This window comes from Rhea americana, unplaced genomic scaffold (genome assembly GCF_003343005.1).
Source record: "Rhea americana isolate MKP2758 unplaced genomic scaffold, rheAme1 scaffold_61, whole genome shotgun sequence".
NCBI lineage: Eukaryota > Metazoa > Chordata > Aves > Rheiformes > Rheidae > Rhea > Rhea americana.
In genome coordinates, this window is record NW_028186768.1 from 4,534,591 (window position 1) to 4,553,795 (window position 19,205).

Sequence of the window (19,205 nt, forward strand, 5' to 3'; positions counted from 1 at the left end):
TAAGAGCCACTGAAATTGCTCTGCTGGCTCGACGTTGCTCAGGGGCAGCGCTGGCCGGGAGACGGGGAGCTGGGAAAGCAGCCGCAAGGGGCTCCCAGGCGATGCGTAGATCTTCCTCGAGGCAGAGCGGTCGCCCTCTTCCATCAGCAGGTAACGGAGCCTCCAGGGGACGCGAGCAGAGCTGTAAATAGACGGACGGGCGCGAGGGAGCCGTGTCTGGGGAGAGGCTGGGGCGCCTACAGCTACCGCTCGACACGGACATTAATAACGGCCGAAGCGGTGGCTGGCTGCCGCGCTAGCGTCCCCCGGGCCGCGGAGGTGGGCGCGCGCGGAGGGCACGGCGCCGGCCGACCTGCCGCTCGCTCGGCCTCCGCCGCTGGGGTTCAACCGCGCGGCCCGTTCCCGTACGCGTTTCCTGGGAAATTCGGAGCGGCAGGATCCGGYGGCGGGTCGGGACGTCGAGGGGGCGGCGCGGAGCGGTTGGGAGAGCCGAGGTCCGTTCAACTCGCCGGCACCCGCCGCCGTCTGCAGCGCTGGGCTTGGTGCGGATCCCTGCCGGAGAGTCCCGTCTGGCTCGGCAAGCCCTCGGGCTCTTTTCGGAGGGTCAGTAGCGAGCAGCTCGGGATGCTGGTAGTGCCGGGGGCTTTTTGATGTTGCCTTGCAAATTCTGGCTGTACAGGGCTTGGCCAGAGAGGGAGAGTTAAACCCAAAGGGTGAAAAAGCCAAAATGGGCAAGGCGCRGGGGCGAGTAAGCCGTCGGCCGTCAGGGACGTGCTGAGACCCTGCTGCGGGGCGGCATGTCACCCGCGCTGTCCTTCCCGGGCTCACTGTTGCCGTTTGGCCTGGGCACTGGCTGCAGGAAAGCTGTTGCCCTCTATTGAACGCAAGCGCCTGTTTCCCGTTCCCTTGCGGACGGTGGTGTTGCTCCGGGAAGTGGAGGGGGGCCGGGTAATACCCTGCCGAAGCCGGGTTTCCAGAGCAATCCGTTGGGGACGACAGTAATAACAGGGTTATCGCAGGCTGCTGATGTGGGATCATTTCCTCCTGCCCAGGACTTTGTCTCCTTCCAGGGCTCCGCGAGGTTTCAGGCGCGGCGGGTCGCACCGCCATCGGTGTGTGCGCGTCCCCCCTCGCCCGCCCTGCAACAGCCTCGCGTTGGATCCTGCTCTGTAGGGTTATCCGTCAGGGCTTGCATTTGCTGTTGTGCTAATTGCTCGTTATCAATTATTCATCAGTTCGGTAATGAAGCAGGGAGCTGGTATGAAGCCCAGCTGCGCAGTGGGACCTTGGCCTCCATCCAGCCCTCTCCGACCGCGTCGGAGCGAATTCCTTGGGTTGAGCCCTTTGCCTTGAGTGCTGGTGGGAGCTATGGTGCTGCTGGGCCAGCACTGGTGTGCTGGGCCCTGGGCAGCCCCCGTTGGGCTGCAGCACRAGGACGGAGAGGAGCAGAGCTGCCCAAGGGTGATGCCACTCATGAGCAGTTTCAAAATGACTCAAATGAAAATTTTCTCAAGTTTCCATAGTTCCGCTTTGACTTTCTGGCTTTGTTCTCCTTCTCTCGACCCCATGGTGTGCGTTAGACACTGCTTTCTGTTGTCATCTCTTTAATCCGTTTCTAGCAGTCACTTGTTAAGTTGTAACGTGCCCTTCTTCCGTTGGTGTGGCAGCATTTCATGGGGCCGTTTAGAGGTTTCTGRTTCAGTGGATCTGGGTGTGGTTTGGCCCATGTTAAAAATAAACAAGCAAACAAACCTAAAGTAGGAATTCTTTTTCTCTCCCACTCTGAGAAACGTGTGCTTTGGAAGCCCTGGTGTTTCCCTGAGTGCCATACACTCTCTTTTCTTGGCATCCCGCTGAAGCGCTGTCTGYACAGGGAGGGATGTGCCCATCGTACTGGTGCAGCGCTGCCAGAGCCTCTCTCTGTCCTCATCTGCTCACCGTGTCCTCCCCAGATTCCCCCTGGAGAGGACTCAGTCTCGTTCCCATGCAGCTAACCCCTTTTTGGAGTGGGTGAGGAGGGAGCATCCTTGAGCAAAGGTAGATCTGAGAGGAGCAGGAGCTGGCGAGGTTCCTCTACGTGACTAATGATGGCTGTGGCTGGCCTYGGCTATCAAGTTCAGTCTGAGGATGGCAAATGAGAGCAGCTTCTCTAGCAATATCTCAGGAGAGTCATTAACTCCAGCCTCTGCCTTCCTGCCGCGRCGCTGAGGAGGCTCTGTGATGAGCRGCCGTCCCAGGAGAGCAGGCTGAGGCTCGTTGCAGAGCACCTGGCCAGGAGCTGGGGCAGCATGTCCTCCTGCGAGCGCCTGGTGTTGAAGGGAGCTGGGTCTTGTGTGCCGAAGCCGGCTCCAGGGCTTGTCATCTTTCCAACTCCTGCTCACCTCAGCAGGCAAGTGTGCAGTCTGTGCAGCGCATCCTTTGCTCTTGYGCTTGGCTCCGATATCCAGTGGTGTGTTATCTGCAGGGATTTTGCTGCTTTCCGGAATTCCTGATTTTGGCTGAAGAGTCCCTTGAGTGCAGGGTGCCGCAATTCTTCTAAGCGTATTTAGTCTTCTCTTCACCGGTATTTTTGCAAGAGGAAAAATCAGAGCTGTAAAGCCTGAGCATCCACATCAAAAGCTAGAAAAGATTGAATGTAGTTTTCTTGTGTCCAAGCTATACTTGAGGAACAGTATCTCTGCGAACAGGACTGTTATGACCGTAGTTTTTGAAATCAGATGCTGAGAGCCTCAAATAATCCTGAAATAATCCCTGACCTCCTGGAGCTGTGGATTTAAGGGGCCTGTCAAATGCTGTGGCACTTGCAATAGCATGTGAGAGCTGGTCACTTGGGGAAGGCCAGTGCTGGCTTCTGTTACAGCTGTTCTGTGGCTGTGGCCAGCGTTTTCCCAGCTGGAAGTCCCAGGCTGTGGGCCACCAGAAAGGACACATCATGTAAAGAAATGCTGGAGAAATTAAGGCTGCACTAACAAACCCACGTTTGTTTACTAAAATATGCTCTGCTGACGTCAGAGCAGCAACAACCAGAGAAAATTGATCAAATTACAGACCAAAGAGCAGAGGATTTGCAGTAGTTCTCCCCTGCCTTGGTTTCAGGAGAGCCTTTGATGCAGTGAATGATGCCTTCCCCGAAGCGAGAGGGAGTTTGAACCAGGAGGATGTGCAGAGTCAGGGCAAAATCTTGGGGCCAGTGCCAGGCTGGGAGAGAGCATCATCCTGCTCTCATACCTTCAAGCAAAAAGCCAGATGGACTCCACTGAGGCAAATGGGGCTAAATCAGGCTTGGATTGACTCACTAGCCTTCCCAGCTCCTCTGCATGGCCAGCTGGAGAAGGCTCAGAGTGCAATGAAGACCATGGTAGCTGTGGAAGCATCTCTTCAGGAGTGGAGTACACCCTGCAGCTCCCCTTGCACACCCACCCCTGAGGGTCACCGCTGAGACCCTACAGCAGTATTTCTGTCTCTGAGCAGATGCTTGGAGACTTCAGAGGGAGGCAAAGACATGGGAGCAAGTCTGGAGCTCCCTGCACTTGTGCTGATCTCACAGCACATATCCTGCTTCCCTAAAACTACTCATGAAAGCCATGCTGGGGCTTGGAGGCAGCTTTTCTTCTACTTTCTCTTTCCCTTCTTGGGGTGTGCAGCCTTAGCCACTTGGAGATGTGTATTTACCTCTATGGATGATGCAGGAAAGCCTCTAGAGCTTATGGGTCAGGAGAGAGAGACCCAGAACAGGTGCTGTAGAGAGGGGACACCCAGTTGGAGTGACTTGAGATCCTGATCCTCGGCTTTGGACTGCTCTGGTGGTGGGTCACAGCTAGGGGATGCTCCAGGGGCACCTCCCCAGGGCAGCTGAGAGCAGGATACTGCACCTCCAGGCAGCTTTCCAAGCAAGGTCGCCTTTGGCTTCATGACAATCCCCAATGCCTCCAGCTATGCTCCGGGCTTGTTAGCCAGCCGTGACCATGTTACTGCTGTTTCTCTTCCCTATTCCCTGTCCACCAGCAGATGAAGTTTAGGACCACAGCCTTTCCTGCGAGGATGGGATTTCACAGCCCTGGCAATGTTTTAAGCCTGAGATGGAAACCTTGCTTGGTGCTGAGGCTCCTGCTCATATCCTCCGTGCTACTGAAGAGCAGCAGGTTCTCTGATTGAATTAGCGCAGGGATTTAATTTAATCCAAAAATGTCTCTCGTTTTAAAGGAGCCTGTTCATTTCCTTCGTGGGCCTTATCTGATGTGGGCAACCAACAATGTTAAGCAGAAGGACTGGACAGATAGGCAGCTGTCAGGGAGAGGCAAGGGCATTGCAGGGAGGCAACTGGAAGCTATGTCGGTTTTTCCTATTATTATTTCATGAAATAATGCTGACAATGACTACGAGATAAATAACACATAAATAGAATCAATAAAACACACACTGGTGCAAATTGCATCATTGCACGGCAAGTCTGGAAGCGTACTTTATTCACAAGAAATTACTGGGGGAGTAAAAGAGCTTCAGGGATGGGGGCTATGCTGCCAAACATTCGTGTTGTGCCTCCCACCAAAGCCAGAGGTGGTGGGAACTGGGACGACATCGCAGGCGGAACTGAGGCCACGGCAGGCTCTGGATGTTGCTCCCTGGTCATCGGCCCAGAAAAGGCCCGTTGCTATGTGGACACAGAGATTTTAATCTTCAGACTTGCTGGGCAGAAGTTGAGGTGATGCTAACGGCTGGTTGCGGTGGTCACAGTGCAGGAGATGTCTCTCTGGCTGGCCTTGGCAGCTGAACGCAAGCAGCTTTTTGGAAATCTGGCCTGCTTTTGGGAAGCGTGGGGCCTGGTAGCTCAGGCGTGGGTCTGGGGGAGCTTCTGGGTGCAAAGGCTCATCTGCAGCATCCCCTCTGCGCAGGGTGGCTGGTGTCCAAGCCTGGACACCGCTGGGGTATTTGCTGGGAACGACAGCAGTTAGGGAAGCGTGAAATACATTTATAATTCCTGTGTAAGCCAGTGGTAGATTATAATACATGTGAACTGGCTCTGCAGGGGGAAGAAGTGTTTAGCAGTGAGTTTGCTGTCTCCAGGGGGAGAAGGAAGCTGCTGCTGATTCCTTGGGGCGGGCAGTGCTGGCTCCCAGGGCTTTGCTGTCACTAACTGTGACCATTATGGGGACAGCTACCTCCAACAGGTCCTCAGTGCCTCTCTTCCCACCTGGGGGACGCAGGGCGGCTTTGGCAGGGCTCTGGCAGGCATGGGCGAGTTGGGTGGGCCAACTTACAGGGCCGTGTCTCCTTCTGAAGCTGAAGAAATGTGGGTTTATACAGCAGGCTGGTGTGGTGGCGTTACCGCAGCCATCACAGGCTGGTTTCCATCAGGCTCTTGACAGTACTTGGATGGTATTTGGGGATAAAGTGACATTTTTCGCTGGGAGGCCTGAGGCTGCAAATCCTGAAGGTGGCCAGTGCAAAACACTGTGGCTTTGCAGGACCCCGGGAGCRGGATGGCTGCGGGGAGCCCCGGGGCGCTGGCCAGGGAGGCTGGGGCCTTGGGTGCCGCTGCCGAGGCCGGCCGAGCCTTGGGCAATCGGCAGACACTTCCCTTCTGTGTTTCGCTAAYGCGGAGCGGGAGCTGCCGGACGGGTGTTTCTGGTTTTCCCTGCCTGCTTGGCTCCTCCGCAGCCTGCCCTGCCAACGTCTGGCACCCMAGCCGGGGCGGTGAGGATCTCCGTGGGGCTGAGCCCCCGCAGCAGCTCCCAGGGGCACTAGGGAGTCAGCCAGGGTAAGAACGGAGGTACCGGCTCTTCCTCGGGCTGCCGGCTGCRGCCAAGCCCGGCTGCACTTGCTGCGTGGCTGCGCCGCTGTGCCGAGCCACCTTCTGCTGCCTGGATTTCCTCCAAAGCCGCTCGCCCGTGGCACTGCCTGCCTTCGCTGGGTGCCACGGGGCTCCACGGGGCCCTCGTGGTTGGTCCCCAACCCACTYGCCTGCTGCTAGCAGTGGAGGTCAGTGCTCTGTGGGCCGGGGAGCTGCACCGGTGCCCTGGGGGCGATGRGTGTCATGCCTCCCGCCCAGCAGTGGTGGGCTCAGCGCCGCCAGAGCTGCCGTGGCCCAGGAGCACCACAGGCACCTTTAGGCACGTGTGAATTAGGGTCAGGACATCAGGAGCTGGAGAGGCTCCTTGGCACGTGGCCAGCAAGAGATGTGAGACGTTCTCAGACTCATCCTTTTTTCTCTTCTCTCCTCTTGCTTCTCAGCAGATGCTGGAGACGGACGCTGAGAAGCCGGGGCAGATGCACGCGGAGGAGGGGAAGCTTGTGGTGGGCGATGCTCCTCCAGCCACAGAGGCACCAGCTCTAGCTGAGTCCAAGGAGGCTCCGGGGGCTGTGCAGGTGCCTCTCCCTGCTGAAAAGCTGCTGCTGGCTGCCCAGAGGGTAGATGAGCGGCAYAGCTCCGTACCAGCCTTCGTCATCCCCGAGCTGCGGCTCGACAGCACCTTCAGCCAGAGCGCTGGAAGCCCAGGAGACGGCGTCACGGACGGTGAGGAGGAGGAAGAAGATGATGAGGAGGAAGAGGATGAGGAGGAGGAGGAGGACAGCGATGAGCCCTACCTGGAGAGGACCGAGGCAAAGCGCAGCAGCATGATTGAGACATCGGGCTGTCAGCCGGTCTACACGTTGAGTGTGCAGAGCTCCCTGAGGCGCCGGACCCACAGCGAGGGCAGCCTGCTGCAGGAGGCCAAGGGCCACTGCTTCACCTCCGACACCACCCTCAACTGCTCGGACAGCCAGGGCGCCAAGGGCCACTGGGCCCTGCCGTCCCCCAGGACCCTCAAGAAGGAGCTCACCAAGAACGGCGGCTCCATCCACCAGCTCACCCTGCTTTTTTCGGGGCACAGGAAGGTACGTGAGCCACGTGCTGGCTGCCGTGGGGCTGTAGGGATGGTGGAGCATCAGGGGTTGCTGCTGAYGGTGGGAAGGAGGCCAAGGGGGTGGGCTGTGGCCATCTCTCCACTGCCACGGCAGTTGTCTGTGCTGAAGATGGTGCTCTGCTCTTCGCAGCCTCCACACTGTGATGCTCCTCTGGGTTACGGCCCAGAGCCAAAATCTGCTGCCAGGGAGAGATGGAACAGGGTGAACCACAGCTCTGTTAAGGCCCTTAGGTCTTGTCTGCCTTCCTGGCTGGGTGACAAGCCTGGCCGTGCCATGTTGAGGATGCTAGCCCCTGCCCTCCTGTGGCAGCAGGGCTGGTGCCTGCGGCCCCTGATAACGGGGCTTGCAGGCTCCCACTGCTGCCAGCAGCTGGCTCTGGGGGACGCTTAGGACCTCAGGCCAGTTTGCCCAGGGCACGCACAGTGGTGCTGTGGCTTGGCATCTCCTAGCAGCACCCCTAGACTCTGTGTGCTTCTGTCCCACGGGGTCTCATGGCCTGGTGGGCTGCTACCTCTGTCTCCTGTGGCCAGGTGCACCCCGGGTGTTTGCACGCGTAGCAAGAGCTGATTGCAGTGTTGGGGACAGGGAAACGTCAGGCTCTAGAGAGTCTCTGGGGGGCAGGAGCCTGGGGTCCCCAGTGTGCTTGGGGAGGCCGGGCCGTGGGGCAGCTTTCTGACCCACCAGCGTATTTCAGGGCTTTGATCCTTGTGAAAGCCCACCTGAGAAAAAGGATGAGGTAGGCAGCAATTTCTGACTCCATCAAGCAGGAGGAAGCTCCTGTCGGAGGAACGACTGTTTGGACACCCGGCAGAGCAGTGCCAGGACACGGGGAACCACACAGCGCATGGGGCCATCCCAGTGCAAGAGCCTGGTGGTCTGGGAGGCTCCCAGATCCTCTGCTCTGCTCCCTGGGCTGCTGCTGGAGCACAGCTTGCTGGAACCTTGTGCTCCTGAAATACAAGAAGCGACCTGCTGTTGGCAAAGATAGCGCGTGATAAGCGTGGTTTGCCCCGTTCTCGCTCGGGTGAAGCCCTGCTCTGGGGGCTGCGAGCGGTTGCCTGCCTCCCTGTGATGCTGGCCCAGCACCCTGCTCTGCCTCATCAGGCTCACGCTGGCTGGTTTTCTGCCAGCAGCCGTGGGCACTGCGCGGCTCGGGGCTGCGCTGTGCGGAGCGGGGCCGCGTCGCACGCCGCTGCAGTGCAGCTGGCTCCTTGGCAGGCAGAGGTGCTGGGGCAGAGCGCCGCGAAGCGGCACCGTCGAGGGTTAACCCTCTCCCCGCCAGGCGCCTGCGGTGCTGTCCCCTGGAGCRGCGCTGTCTCTTGGAGCGCCGGTGAGGCTCAGAGCCGCCGGCCGGCTGGAGAGAGCCCACGGAGGTGCACAGGCCAGGCAGATGGGGCTTCTGCGCGCAAGGGCTGCCCAAACCCTCTTTGGGGCTGGTGCCAGCAGTCGTGAGGCTGGAGGGGAGAGGCGGGGGGTCAGTCACCTTCCAGATCCTACCGAGCAGGGCCTGGCTCGGCGGCAGCGCTGATCGCCGTTGGATCAGCGAGCTGCTCCCTCCCGCTCGCCCTGCCTGGCGTGGATGCGGCGGTGGGGGTGCCTGGCGGGGCGTCCCGTTTTGGCTCGCAGTTGAGAGCCTCCTGGAGAGCCGGGGCTGCCCGCCCTGAGGAGGGGAAGAGGGTTTGCAGCGCCGCTCTGCATGCGGCCCGCGGGCAGCCAGGGGCTGATCTAGCGCCTGCCACGGCTGCAGCTCAGCTCGCGCCCTGCCTGGGGAGCAGGGCAGGAGCCTGGCGGCTCCGTCCCCGGAGGACCCGGAGGCGTTTGCTGCTAAAGCAGCCGCTTCTGTTTGATCCCTTGGCCCGAGACGCTGCTCCGAGGTGCTGCATGCGCAGAAGGCGACTCTGCAGGGCCAACCTGTGCCGGCCCTGTGGGGCGGCCGGGTCGTCTCGTGCCTTGGGAAGCTGGAGCAGGAGCCCGAGCGCTGGCATTTCTCCTCTGGCCTGCCAAGCCACGCTGCACGCTCACCGTCCGCGGGGACACATTCACCGCTCGGGTCCTCCTGCACGGATGGAAACCCTGCTCCAAAATACGCCGGGCAGAGCTGCTCCTCTCCCTTCCCGGCCCCCCGGCTCCCTTCGCAGCTCCCTGCCTAGCAGTGGCTGCGCGTGGGTCGGCGGCACGAGGAGCTCCGCCGCCCCCGGGAGAGCAGCGCCGCGAAGGGGCTGCGCGCGTGTCCGAGCCTAGAGGTGCGCCGCGGGGACGCCTGGGCCCCGCGGGTCCCTCTGCTGGGGTTCCCTGGCCCCGGTGGGACTTTCRGAGGGACTTTTGGTGCTTTTTATTATTTTCAACGAAAGGCTGCGAGGTTTCTGGAGCAGGCAGGACGCCGACGTACRGCTTCCCCTGCGCATCGCCTCTAGCGGCGGCGCCAGCCTGCCGCCGAGCCCGGCGGGTACCTGCGGGACTACAGCACCCAGCGGCCTTGGCGGCAGGGCCACCGCRCCCGTCGGGGTGCTTTTTTCTTCCCCCACGGCGTTTCGGAGGGGGCTTCGCTTGCTCCGCCAGCCCTTTTTAACCCTGGCGCGCCGTGCGCCTCGCCGCTGCCCTCCTTCCCCGCCGCCGCTGGGGGTCGGAGGTGGTTGTCTGAAGAGGCTGCCGTGGCTGGGAGCGCTGCGGCGTCTCGGGCTAAGCTTAGCCCACCGGCTGCCTTTTGTCCCCGCGAGCGAGCGGAGCCGCTCCCACAATAGCCGGAAACGGCCTCGGGCGGCGCGTCGCCCCCGGCCCGCTCGCTTGCCAGGGCCCTGCCCGGGCCGGGAAGGCGGTTCGCCGGGATCGCATTGTTCGGGGCCGATAAACTCCGGAAACCCCAGCGCAGAATGGAAGGAAGCGTCGAAAGGCTCGAGGCCGGCGGTGCTGGGCCGTGCGGCGGGTTCCCACGGCGGGGCCGCGGGCCGGCGAGCCTGGAAAGCGCCCGGCGGCRCGGGGCCCGGCGGGACGCCAGCGCCTTCCGGCCTCGCGCGGCAGCGCCTGGGCTGAGGGGCGCCCGGGCCCGGCCCGGGGCCTGGTGGCTCGGGGGCTGCCCCGATGCCGCCTCGCGGCCCCTCCGCCGAGCCGTGGGGCTGGTTCGCGGGCGGGCGAGGAGCCCCCCGGTGCTCCCAGGGCTCGGGGGCGGCCCTGCTCCAATGGGTCTCGCGTGGGCAGCCCCGACGGTACCGGGTCGGACCGTGGGTGCCTGTGCGCCCTGCCTGGGCACCGCTCCGGCTGCCGGGGAGCCCGGAGCAGCTGCAGCCGCCTGGCCTGGCTCTGCTCGGAGGCGGCGCTCCGCAGGCTGGGAGAGCCGGGGGGGAGGGATCCCCTCGCAGCGCCGGGAGTGTTCGGCAGCCTCTTCCCGTCCCGGGAACGGGGCGACGCAGGTGCCCTCCCCGGAGGAGGGGACGGCGCTGGGGTCTGGAACTGGAGGGGTGCCCGGATCTCCGGGGCGGGGGCTCCCGAGGGAGAGGGAGCACTGGCGCATGGGGCTCCCCTGCGGAGACGTGACCGAAATTCATCCCTCGCCGCAGGGCTGGTGCGACCGACCAGGGTGCTGGGGAAGGAGCCATGCACCCGTCGTGGCTCTAGGAGATGCTGGTGCGGCACGTGGGGCCACGGTTGCCAYGCGGGCGCCCGCGACGATGCCCACCGGTCTTCTCTTTCCCCTGCAGCTGAGCGGAGCCGACGCCGAGTGCAGCTGTGAYGAAGGGGACGAGACCTCCCGCAAGAAGCGGAGCAAGAGCCTGTAAGTGTCCCGCCGTGGTGGCATCGGCCAGGGCCCGACGCAGCTCGGCTGCRCCAGCTCCCTGTGCTTTGGGGGCAAAGCGTCACGTCCCGGCAGCCCTTGGGTCTCTTTTTTCCCAAAGCTTTGCAAGGAAGGGAGCAGCGGCGATGCCCGTCACTGGGGTCCCTTCGGCTCTGGGAGCACCCTCCGTCGCTCGCGGGGGGCTGCCGCCCAGGAAAGGCTATTCCAAGGTGGGCGCTAGCAGGGACGAGGGCGCCGTGGGCTCTGTTCCTTGCAGCCGCAGGTGCAATTCAGTGGAGACAGCAGCACCTGCGGGTGCTATTTTACGGGGTGGTGTTTGGGAGCGAAYGGCTTCTGCTTTTCAGGCAGCGAGAGCCGAGCAGGCGCCGAGGTTACGGCGGCGTGTGGGGGCGAGCCTTYGCTCGCCGCACGAGGCTCGGAGCAGCCGGCGCGATGCCACGTGTTTGCAGATGTGCCGGGGGTGCCAAGCTCACGGAGCGAGCGAGCGGGCGGCCGGGAAGCGCGCCGGCTCGGCGGCGGCGTTTCGCCGTGCTCGCGGGCTGCCAGCGAGTGGCACTGTTGCCCTGCGAGGCCCCCGCAACCGCTGCGGCTGGGTATTTTTAGCTCTTTTCATTATTCCTTCGCCCGACTCTCGAAATTAAAATTAATCCTTTCCCATATGCAGTGGGGACAGCCCCCCCCCCGGCCACCACGTGCTTCCCGCAGCCCGGGCCCTGCCGCAGCTCCGGCAAGGAGGGAGGCTCCAGCCTGGTCCCGCTTTGGGGGGTCGGAGGCGGCTGTGGAGAGGTTTTTTTTCTTTCTTTTTTTTCCCCCCTCACCTTGAGACAGCGGGGGATGCGCTGGGGAGCGGCTCGGCGTCGCCCGGCCCCGGCTATTGGCTGCGCGACCCGCTCACGGTCCCTCCGCGAGGACTATTTACGGCGCGAGTGGCTGCCGCAGGCGCTCGGCTCCGCTGCTGGCACCGGCGCTGCGCCTCCGGCCGCCGCTCGCCCCCCGCCCCGGGCGCATCCCCATGTACCACGCCATGGTGGACTTTTCCGAGAAATACCTGGAAAGGTAGGGTGCGCTCGCCGCGCGCTGAAGGGCGCCGCGGTTTGCCGGGGATGGGGCGCGCTGGCTTTGAAGCATCCCGGGCAGGATGCAGCCGTGCCCGGGGTGGGGGGCAGATCACTTCAGACCTGTGACTCCAAACAGAGAGCAGCAGCTTCTTGCACCGTGGTGTTTTTACCRAGGTGTTTCATGCTGCAGCTAGCTGACGGGCGCGCGTGCTGGCTGCTAACGCAGCCCCGTTAAGCRCTGCTCGTTATTTATTTGCAATTGCAGGCGAAAGGAGCTGTAGGAGAGCAGTGTCTTGCTTGCTGCGAGTTGGGAAACTTTTTCAGATGTTGCATTTTAGGCACAGCAGATCTGTCCGCGAGCCGTGTTCACCTGCGCGCTCCCGAGCTTTGTGCGCTGTAGCGTCGCACGCTGCAGCGCGTTGGGTGTTTTGCAGAGGACTAACTAAAYATCTGGCCCACGCGTGCTGACTCTCGCGTTCCCCTGCACATGCACAAGGGCTTTTCTCTGCTTTTAAAGCCACAGGAGGGCCCAGGCTGCAGCAGCTGCCTCACTAAATTGGGAACGCTGCTCAAATTGYGGGTCGGAGACGCGTGGGATTGGCGGCGTCCCACGCCGTGGCTCTCCCTCGGATGGTGGCGTTCCCGCCGGCGCACTAACGGCAGGCAGATGGTGCTGGTGGAGGGAGGCTCCTTGTTCTGGATGCTCTTCTCCTGCGTTCGGCGTTGGGCTGACAGTCGGCAGCTGGCAGCCAGCGGGACGTGCCGCCCTGCGGCGGCGAGGGGCCGCAGCCTGCGGGATGCGAGGAGGTGAAGCTCGGCAGCCGCCTCCCGCGGGCGCCGGAGGCCGCGGCAAGCAATGGGGCTGGCAGCTGCCTGCGCGCCCAAGCCCGCCACTGGCCCAGCACCAGTGTGCTCGGTGCCTTGCAGGATTGAGCCGGCAGTTGTTGCGACTGTTTTCCTRGTGGGTTATCGTGTTTTATCTCCGTTTCCTGAGACTAGAGAGACCTGTGACTCCGGACATCGTCACTCAGCATGGGGGACCCCTTCGTCTTGAGTCCTTCCCATGCTGGGCACTGTCTCAGCTGGCCCTGGGCACAGTCTGGAGCGGGCATGGGCTGGCTGGGCTCACGTGATGGGCAAAGGGGGCTCCTCCATGAGCCCTGGGGCACATGCAGCTGCGCGGACCCAAGGAGTGTCCAGCCATGGCACCCCGAGGACCCTGTCTGCCCCGGTGCCACTGCTGGCCTTCGCTGTGGCCCAAGGTGCRCCACTACCACGGTCCGGTGCGTGTCCCCCGTGCCACTTCCATGCCACAGTGTCATGCAGGAGCTGAGCCACGAGGGGACAGCATCGTCCGCGCCCTTCCGCGCGCCCGCAATCTCCGCTGCCTCCCGTGCAGTGCCGGCTTGGCCGCTCGAAAGCCTTTGCGCTGCCTGTTAGCACCTGGGCGGGGGCAAAGCGGGGTCCTGCTCGACGCTCTCCTGCTGCGCTTGCCCGCTTCTCCTGGGTGCTCACTCGTGGCTGCGGGAACCGCGAGCCCCGTGGCTGGGCGCGAGTCCGCCTGCGTGACCGGCGTGCGGCGGCATCGGCTGAGCCCGGGCTCAGGGCTCAGGTGGGGTYGTGGTGCTGGGGGGTCCGAGGTGTGCAAGCCCCCAGCGCCCTCCTAGCTGGGCAGGGCGACCGCCCTGGGCAAACGCCCCGTTGCAAAGAGCTCCCTGCCTGTGGGGTGATGCCGGGCTCTGACCCGGAGCCGTGTCACTCAGGGGTGCCGAGCGGGGGGTCCGAGCGTGGCGCTTAACCCCTGCTTCGCTGGTGTTCCTGAGGCTGCCTGGGCTCTGTAAGTAGTGCTCGTAAATCCCTGCTGTGGTTTTCACTCCCCCCCTCGCTTCCATCTGTTGAAAGGCCCCACTATCCTCCCTCGGTGCTGATTTTTCCACCTTTCCTTGGGTTACCCCAGCAACGACCAGCCCGTGGAGCCATCATAAATAGCTGCAGGCTGGGCGCGGGGCCGMGGCCAGGCGCTGACACAGCCCTTACTCACACATGCCTCTTTCACGCCACGGAGCATTTAAAGCTCCTCTGGGCTGAGCCCTCCCACTTCCGGACTCGCCAGCCCGGAGCAGGAGCACGGCACAGAGCCGGCGTCAGAGCGCCCGAGCATCTGGCTGGGCTGGTTGCTCCGGGGAGCCGCTCCGCGGGCTGCGAGGCCCCTGCGTGGTGCAGCGGCCCGGGCTGCCGGCACCGGACGTAAGCCGCTATGCCCTTTTTCCGGGACCTTTCTAAGCCGCAGCCGCTGGAGTTTCACTCGGAGATGCTGCTGGGCGTGCAGCGGCCGCACAACGGGAGCTTGCAGCGCCGGCACACCATGAAGGAGTAGGTGTCGGGGGCAAGCCGGCGGGCGCCGGAGGGCCAACGCGAGCAGGACGCCTCCGGTCTTGCCTGTGCATTCTGCCTGCACCCACTAAAGTTGCGTGGGTCCGGSCTGGCGGCTGCTCCTTGGGTGCAAGCCCCGTGGCGTCAGAGGTGCCATGGTGCCCTCTCCRCGGCACCCAGCGCTGCCCCGCGCCTAGCTCCTAAACCTCGCTCTTCTCCCTAGAGCCAAAGACATGAAGAACCGCCTGGGGATTTTCCGGCGGCGGAACGAGTCTCCGGGAGCCAACCCGAGTGGCAAGCTGGACAAAGTGCTCAAGTCGCTCAAGTAGGTAGCGCGAGCGGGAGGCACGAGTTGCTGGGGCCGGCGGGCTGCCCGGTGCCCCGGCCATGCCGAGCGTTGCCTCCTGGCTGGAGGGAAGAGGCTGGGGTTGCCCTGCTGCTCCGGCCGGGGCTCCGGGAGGCTGTGGGTCACGGCTCTCCTCTCTGGAGGAGTTTTTTTAAGCAGTTGTGCTCTGAATGGTTTTTCTAGAGGTGGGTGGGAGGCTTGCTGCCCGGTGCCTTGCGTCTGGGAGGCAGCACAGCTTTCGAGAAGAGGTTAGTTTGAGCTGGAAATTTCCTTCGTGGCTGCTTTCCCCCGACACCTATACGTAAAACCCTCAACTCRCTATAGGATGGTTTGAAAAACATCTTCTGCTCTGGAGATGCTCCAGCAGACGGAGACAAACCCTCCCCTAACGGCACTCGGCGGCTTAAACGGGACGCCTGAAGCGCTTGTGGTCGGAGTCCCCGCGTCTTGTGACCCTCATGGCCCTCCGCTCGCCAGATGGGGAGCTCTCGCTTGGGGCAGGGAGGCTGCATGTGATGGCGGGTCCTCGGYGGGGCTGGCCCTGATGTGTGGCCCCGGGCTTTGCGTACGGTTCCTGGGTCTGTCCAGCTTGGCCCAGGCACTTTATTTCTGGCTCAGCTCTTAGGCATTGCTCAGGATTTTCCTGCTTCTTGCTCAGATGCCCTAAATGGCTCAGCTGCTCACAGAGCCCTCTTTATATTCGGTTTTCTTCTYGCCAGTGTGAAGGCAGAGGGTCCCTTCCAGGAGAGGCAGCACGGTGCTGCTTGTGGGTTGTAGCGGGCGCTGAGCCTGGCTTTGCAGCCTGCAGCTGCCCTGGAAACGCTAGTGCTAGCGTCCAAGTTGGGGCCAGCCCGGCTGGGGCGGATGGCAATGCTTTGCGTGGTGGAGATGTTTCAGTTTTGCAGCAGCTGGTGCTGTCTAGCAGCAGGCAGCGAATGTTGTTTTCTTCTGCCACGAGTGGCTTTTGCTGTTTTGCCATGCCAACGTGAACCCCTTCCCTTGCAGGCCAACTCCGGAGGAAGCTCTCAAGTGGGGGGAGTCTCTAGAGAAACTGCTGCTTCACAAATGTAAGCGTTTACCACCTTCTTCCTCTTCTGTTTTCCACTAGGGGAATATCTGGACGTGGGCATGAATGAAGCTGGGTTTTCCTATCTTAATCCTGTCCAGTGTTTTGAGGGAACAACAGGGTTAGAGATGAGGCTGCTCTTTTCCTGCATCCATGTTGCCTTGAGGAGCCAAGGTCAGCCATGGGCTGATGAGGAACTTTTAGGGGAAGGTACAGGGAGAGGAGGTATTTTAGGTTGCAGCTTTCCAGGGTGGCTTGGCTGAGACTGTTCCCTGCCTGTGAGCCAAGAGTAGAGACATCTGTGTCCCCGCAGATGGGCTAGCAGCCTTCAGGGCCTTCCTGCGCACCGAATTCAGTGAGGAGAACCTGGAGTTCTGGCTGGCGTGTGAAGAGTACAAGAAGATCAAATCGCAGTCCAAGATGGTGTCCAAAGCCAAGAAGATCTTTGCAGAGTACATCGCTATCCAGTCGTGCAAGGAGGTAAGGACAGCTGCCGGGCCTTAGCTGCCATGGGGTCCCTTGAGGCTTGGGGGGCACAGCAAGGACGTTGGGCTCTTGTATCATGCTGAGTTTGCATGATGCCTGTATACTGAACGGGCTGGTGGTGCGCACACATGTTGCTGAGAATGTGTTGGGCTGGCCAAGCCTTGCGGCGCCTTTGCTGGCATCTCCTGTTGCTGCAAGCAGGAGCTGGAGCTCCCTGGCAAGCTCTCCTTGATAGACGAAGGTGCTGGCATGGCATGGGTTGGTGTAGCGGCTCTGCAGAGTGCAAGCTCAGCACTTGCGAGGTGGGACTGCTGTCTGTAGCTCATGCTTGCTTTTTTAAAGAATTTCTCCCCAAATCTATTTTTCATCAGGGCTGTGCTAGCAAGTACCTGTGATATGTAGTTGGCTGCAGGGAGGATGCGYGTGCCTCGGTGGCTGCTCATGGAGCCGCTCACCGGGGCTGGTTTCTGTTGCCTGCAGGTGAACTTGGACTCCTACACGCGGGAGCACACCAAGGAGAACCTGCAGAACATCACCCGCAGCTGCTTTGACCTCGCTCAGAAGAGAATTTATGGGCTCATGGAGAAGGACTCCTACCCCCGCTTCCTCCGCTCTGATTTGTACTTAGACATAATTAACCAGAAGAAAGCCAGCTCCCCACTGTAGACCGAAGGACTCTCTCGGGGCAGAGTGGGAACTGTGTGTTTACATGAAATCAGGTGGTGGTGGCCTTCCTGGGGGATGGTGGGAGCTTGCCTTCCTGCTGGCGTTCATGCCCCCAAGCCATACTCCTGCAGCAGCCGGGCGTGAGGCAGGCGAAGGCACTGAGCATGAGGCCAAGGGGACCAACAAGCCAAGCAGTCTGGTACTGCTCTATTGCCCCCATCTCACCATTGCTGGTACGACGCCTTTGAGGTGACTCTGGCATGGATTTTAGCCAGGAGGGAAGCTCCCATGAGACTACTGTGAAGCACATGCCTGAGCTGTGAACGCTCCTAGAAGGCGATGAGTGATCCCGACTCAGTGAGGAGGAGGAGGATTTTTGTGCAGGGCTCCGGCAAGGGGAAAACAGCACCACCGTGAACATCTTCCCTGGACATAAGAACTTCTGAACTGGACCAGTCCCACATCACCGATGCTGCTGTGCTTCCCGTGCCGGCAAGAGCCTCGCTGGCTTGGCTCCTATGCTCCCCCGTTGCAGCTATCTCACWGGAGCCCGGCGCTTCCTTCGCTTGTGGCGAGTCACCCCTGGGAGCAGCAAAAGCTGGTTCATTCCTGCGCTGGAGGTGTGCAATCAAACTGCTTCCTGCTCCCATCCCTCACCTCCTGGTTTATTTATTGACCTCCTACAGCTGGACGCATTGCTGTGTAATAGGAAATCCTTGTGTCCTTTCCTGTTCTGAAATTACAAGTGCAATATTTGTGTGTGTCTCGGCGGAGTTCTCCAGTGGAACAGCTGCCTTCTCTTTTAAGAGTGCGTACAAAATTTTCTAAGTTTGCTGGTTTTATCTGACCAACGGCGTGTTCCCTAGCAGCGGGCCGCTGGGGGAGCCTGGGTGTATATATCATTCCCTGACGACAGAGGGTTTGATGGTGTAGACAAGCAGCTCTGTGAATCAGACGCTCTCACTACTCTGGATAACAATATTGTGTTTTGAGAAACGTGGGTTATTGCTGAACCTGGCAGAGCTGGACAGACTGTCTGCGTCCAGGTGCCGAGTTTACAGTGCAAAAGCATCTCTGCAGCTAGCAAAAATACATTGTCATGGTCATAGGTAAATAAAAGGAGAATATAATTTCTTGTACCTGCCTGTTCTTGGTGGTATGTTTCTCCAGGCAACTCGCCACTGGCAGAGCTGGGCTTCCCCTGCTTCGCTGAGTAGTGTAGCATTATGCCATTGCATAGCTAAAGGTGGGAAAAGCTGGTGCCATGAATTCCAGAGCTTGGTTCTGTGGTGAAGTAGCCACCAGACACTCCGAGGCTGAGGGCCAAGGCCAGGCCCAGCTATAGTGCTGGAGCTGCATGGAAAGCTTGCCCCATAACTAGACTCCCAGGCCTGTTCCTGCGGATAGCATTTAAACACAGCAGGGCATAAACCTCTGAATGTGGAAATGCCTAGAAACAGAAGGGAGCTGTGTAGTTCAGAGTCCCCCTGGGGACAGATCAAAACTGAATCAAGGAAAGAAGCATTAAAAAACCCAACACTGCTGTTTTGAGTTCTACTGGCTGCATGGCTTAGCAGGGCTGTGGCTTCCCTGGCAGAGGAAGTGCTGTGGGTTTAATCAGTATGTTCTTCTGCGTTGTCTTGGTAAAGGCTGTTCATGTCGTGTTCGGTAGTTGCAATGTTTCAGGTCTGTCCCTGGGCTCTGCCGCCTGCGTCCAGGAGCATCCTTGTCCCCGTGCACTGGCTGTGGACCACCATAGTAAGCCCAGAGCCATGGCTGATGGGGAAAGGCTGTCACACATGGTCTCCTTTGGGGAACTGGCTGTGTTTCCCTCCCTCCCACCCCTAAAGCACCAGAGGGTGGTGGCCAAGTGGGGAAGCTGAAGCAGAGCTGATGGGACCCCTTGGGGGTTTCACTGGGGTTGGCACCCAAGCTGCGGACCCAGGAGCTGCTTGGGCCAGCTGCGGCCAACGCAACCTCCCTGTGAGTGTAGCTGCCCCAGTCCTTTGCAGGCCCAGGCGGCTCCTGGGCTTGCGTTTGAGTCCCCAAGTCCTTGCAGCCTGGGCAGAGGGGCTTCTCCCTGGAGCAGCAGTGCCAGGGCTCCCAGTGCCTAGCTGTTGTGAGCCCCCGGCACATGTCCTATAATGGCCAAGGACTTGGTGCAGGGAGCCCAGTTCCCCCCAGGAGCTTTAGTGGTCCTGCTTGAGGGTGCTGGAAGCCAAGAAAGTCTTTCTCCGTGGGAGCTGGCAGGATTTGGGCTCCAAATTCAACTTCATGCTCCCATGCTAGTGCCTGCTGTGCATCCAGCCCTGCAAATTCAGCTCGGCAGCAACATCCCCAGGTAGTGCCACGGGGCTGGCAAACCCAGCCTGTCCCGGGTACAACCAGGCAGTTGGACACTGCCCTGACCTCCTTCCTGGCATGGGGAAGGGGCCCTGACCCCCACCCAGGATAGGGCTCAACATCGGTCTCTCAGCCTCAGCGACCACACTGCTCCCTACTTCTCCTGCGGAG

General features: G+C 61.1%; 1 protein-coding gene across 7 annotated transcripts in view; it reads left to right on the forward strand.

The window, feature by feature from the left end:
- Positions 1-17,830, forward strand: part of RGS3 (regulator of G protein signaling 3) — an 85,419-nt gene extending 67,589 nt beyond the window's left edge. For 2 of the 7 annotated variants that reach the window (XM_085320103.1, XM_085320101.1), the window contains 6 exons: positions 6,235-6,876; positions 10,602-10,675; positions 14,351-14,452; positions 15,479-15,540; positions 15,853-16,019; positions 16,506-17,830. In XM_085320103.1, the coding sequence (XP_085176229.1) occupies positions 6,235-6,876; positions 10,602-10,675; positions 14,351-14,452; positions 15,479-15,540; positions 15,853-16,019; positions 16,506-16,691 (1,233 nt within the window). In that variant the 3' untranslated portion in view covers positions 16,692-17,830. The other 5 variants (XM_085320099.1, XM_085320100.1, XM_085320097.1 and 2 more) reach the window with 5 other exon arrangements.
- Positions 17,831-19,205: the final 1,375 nt, after the last annotated feature.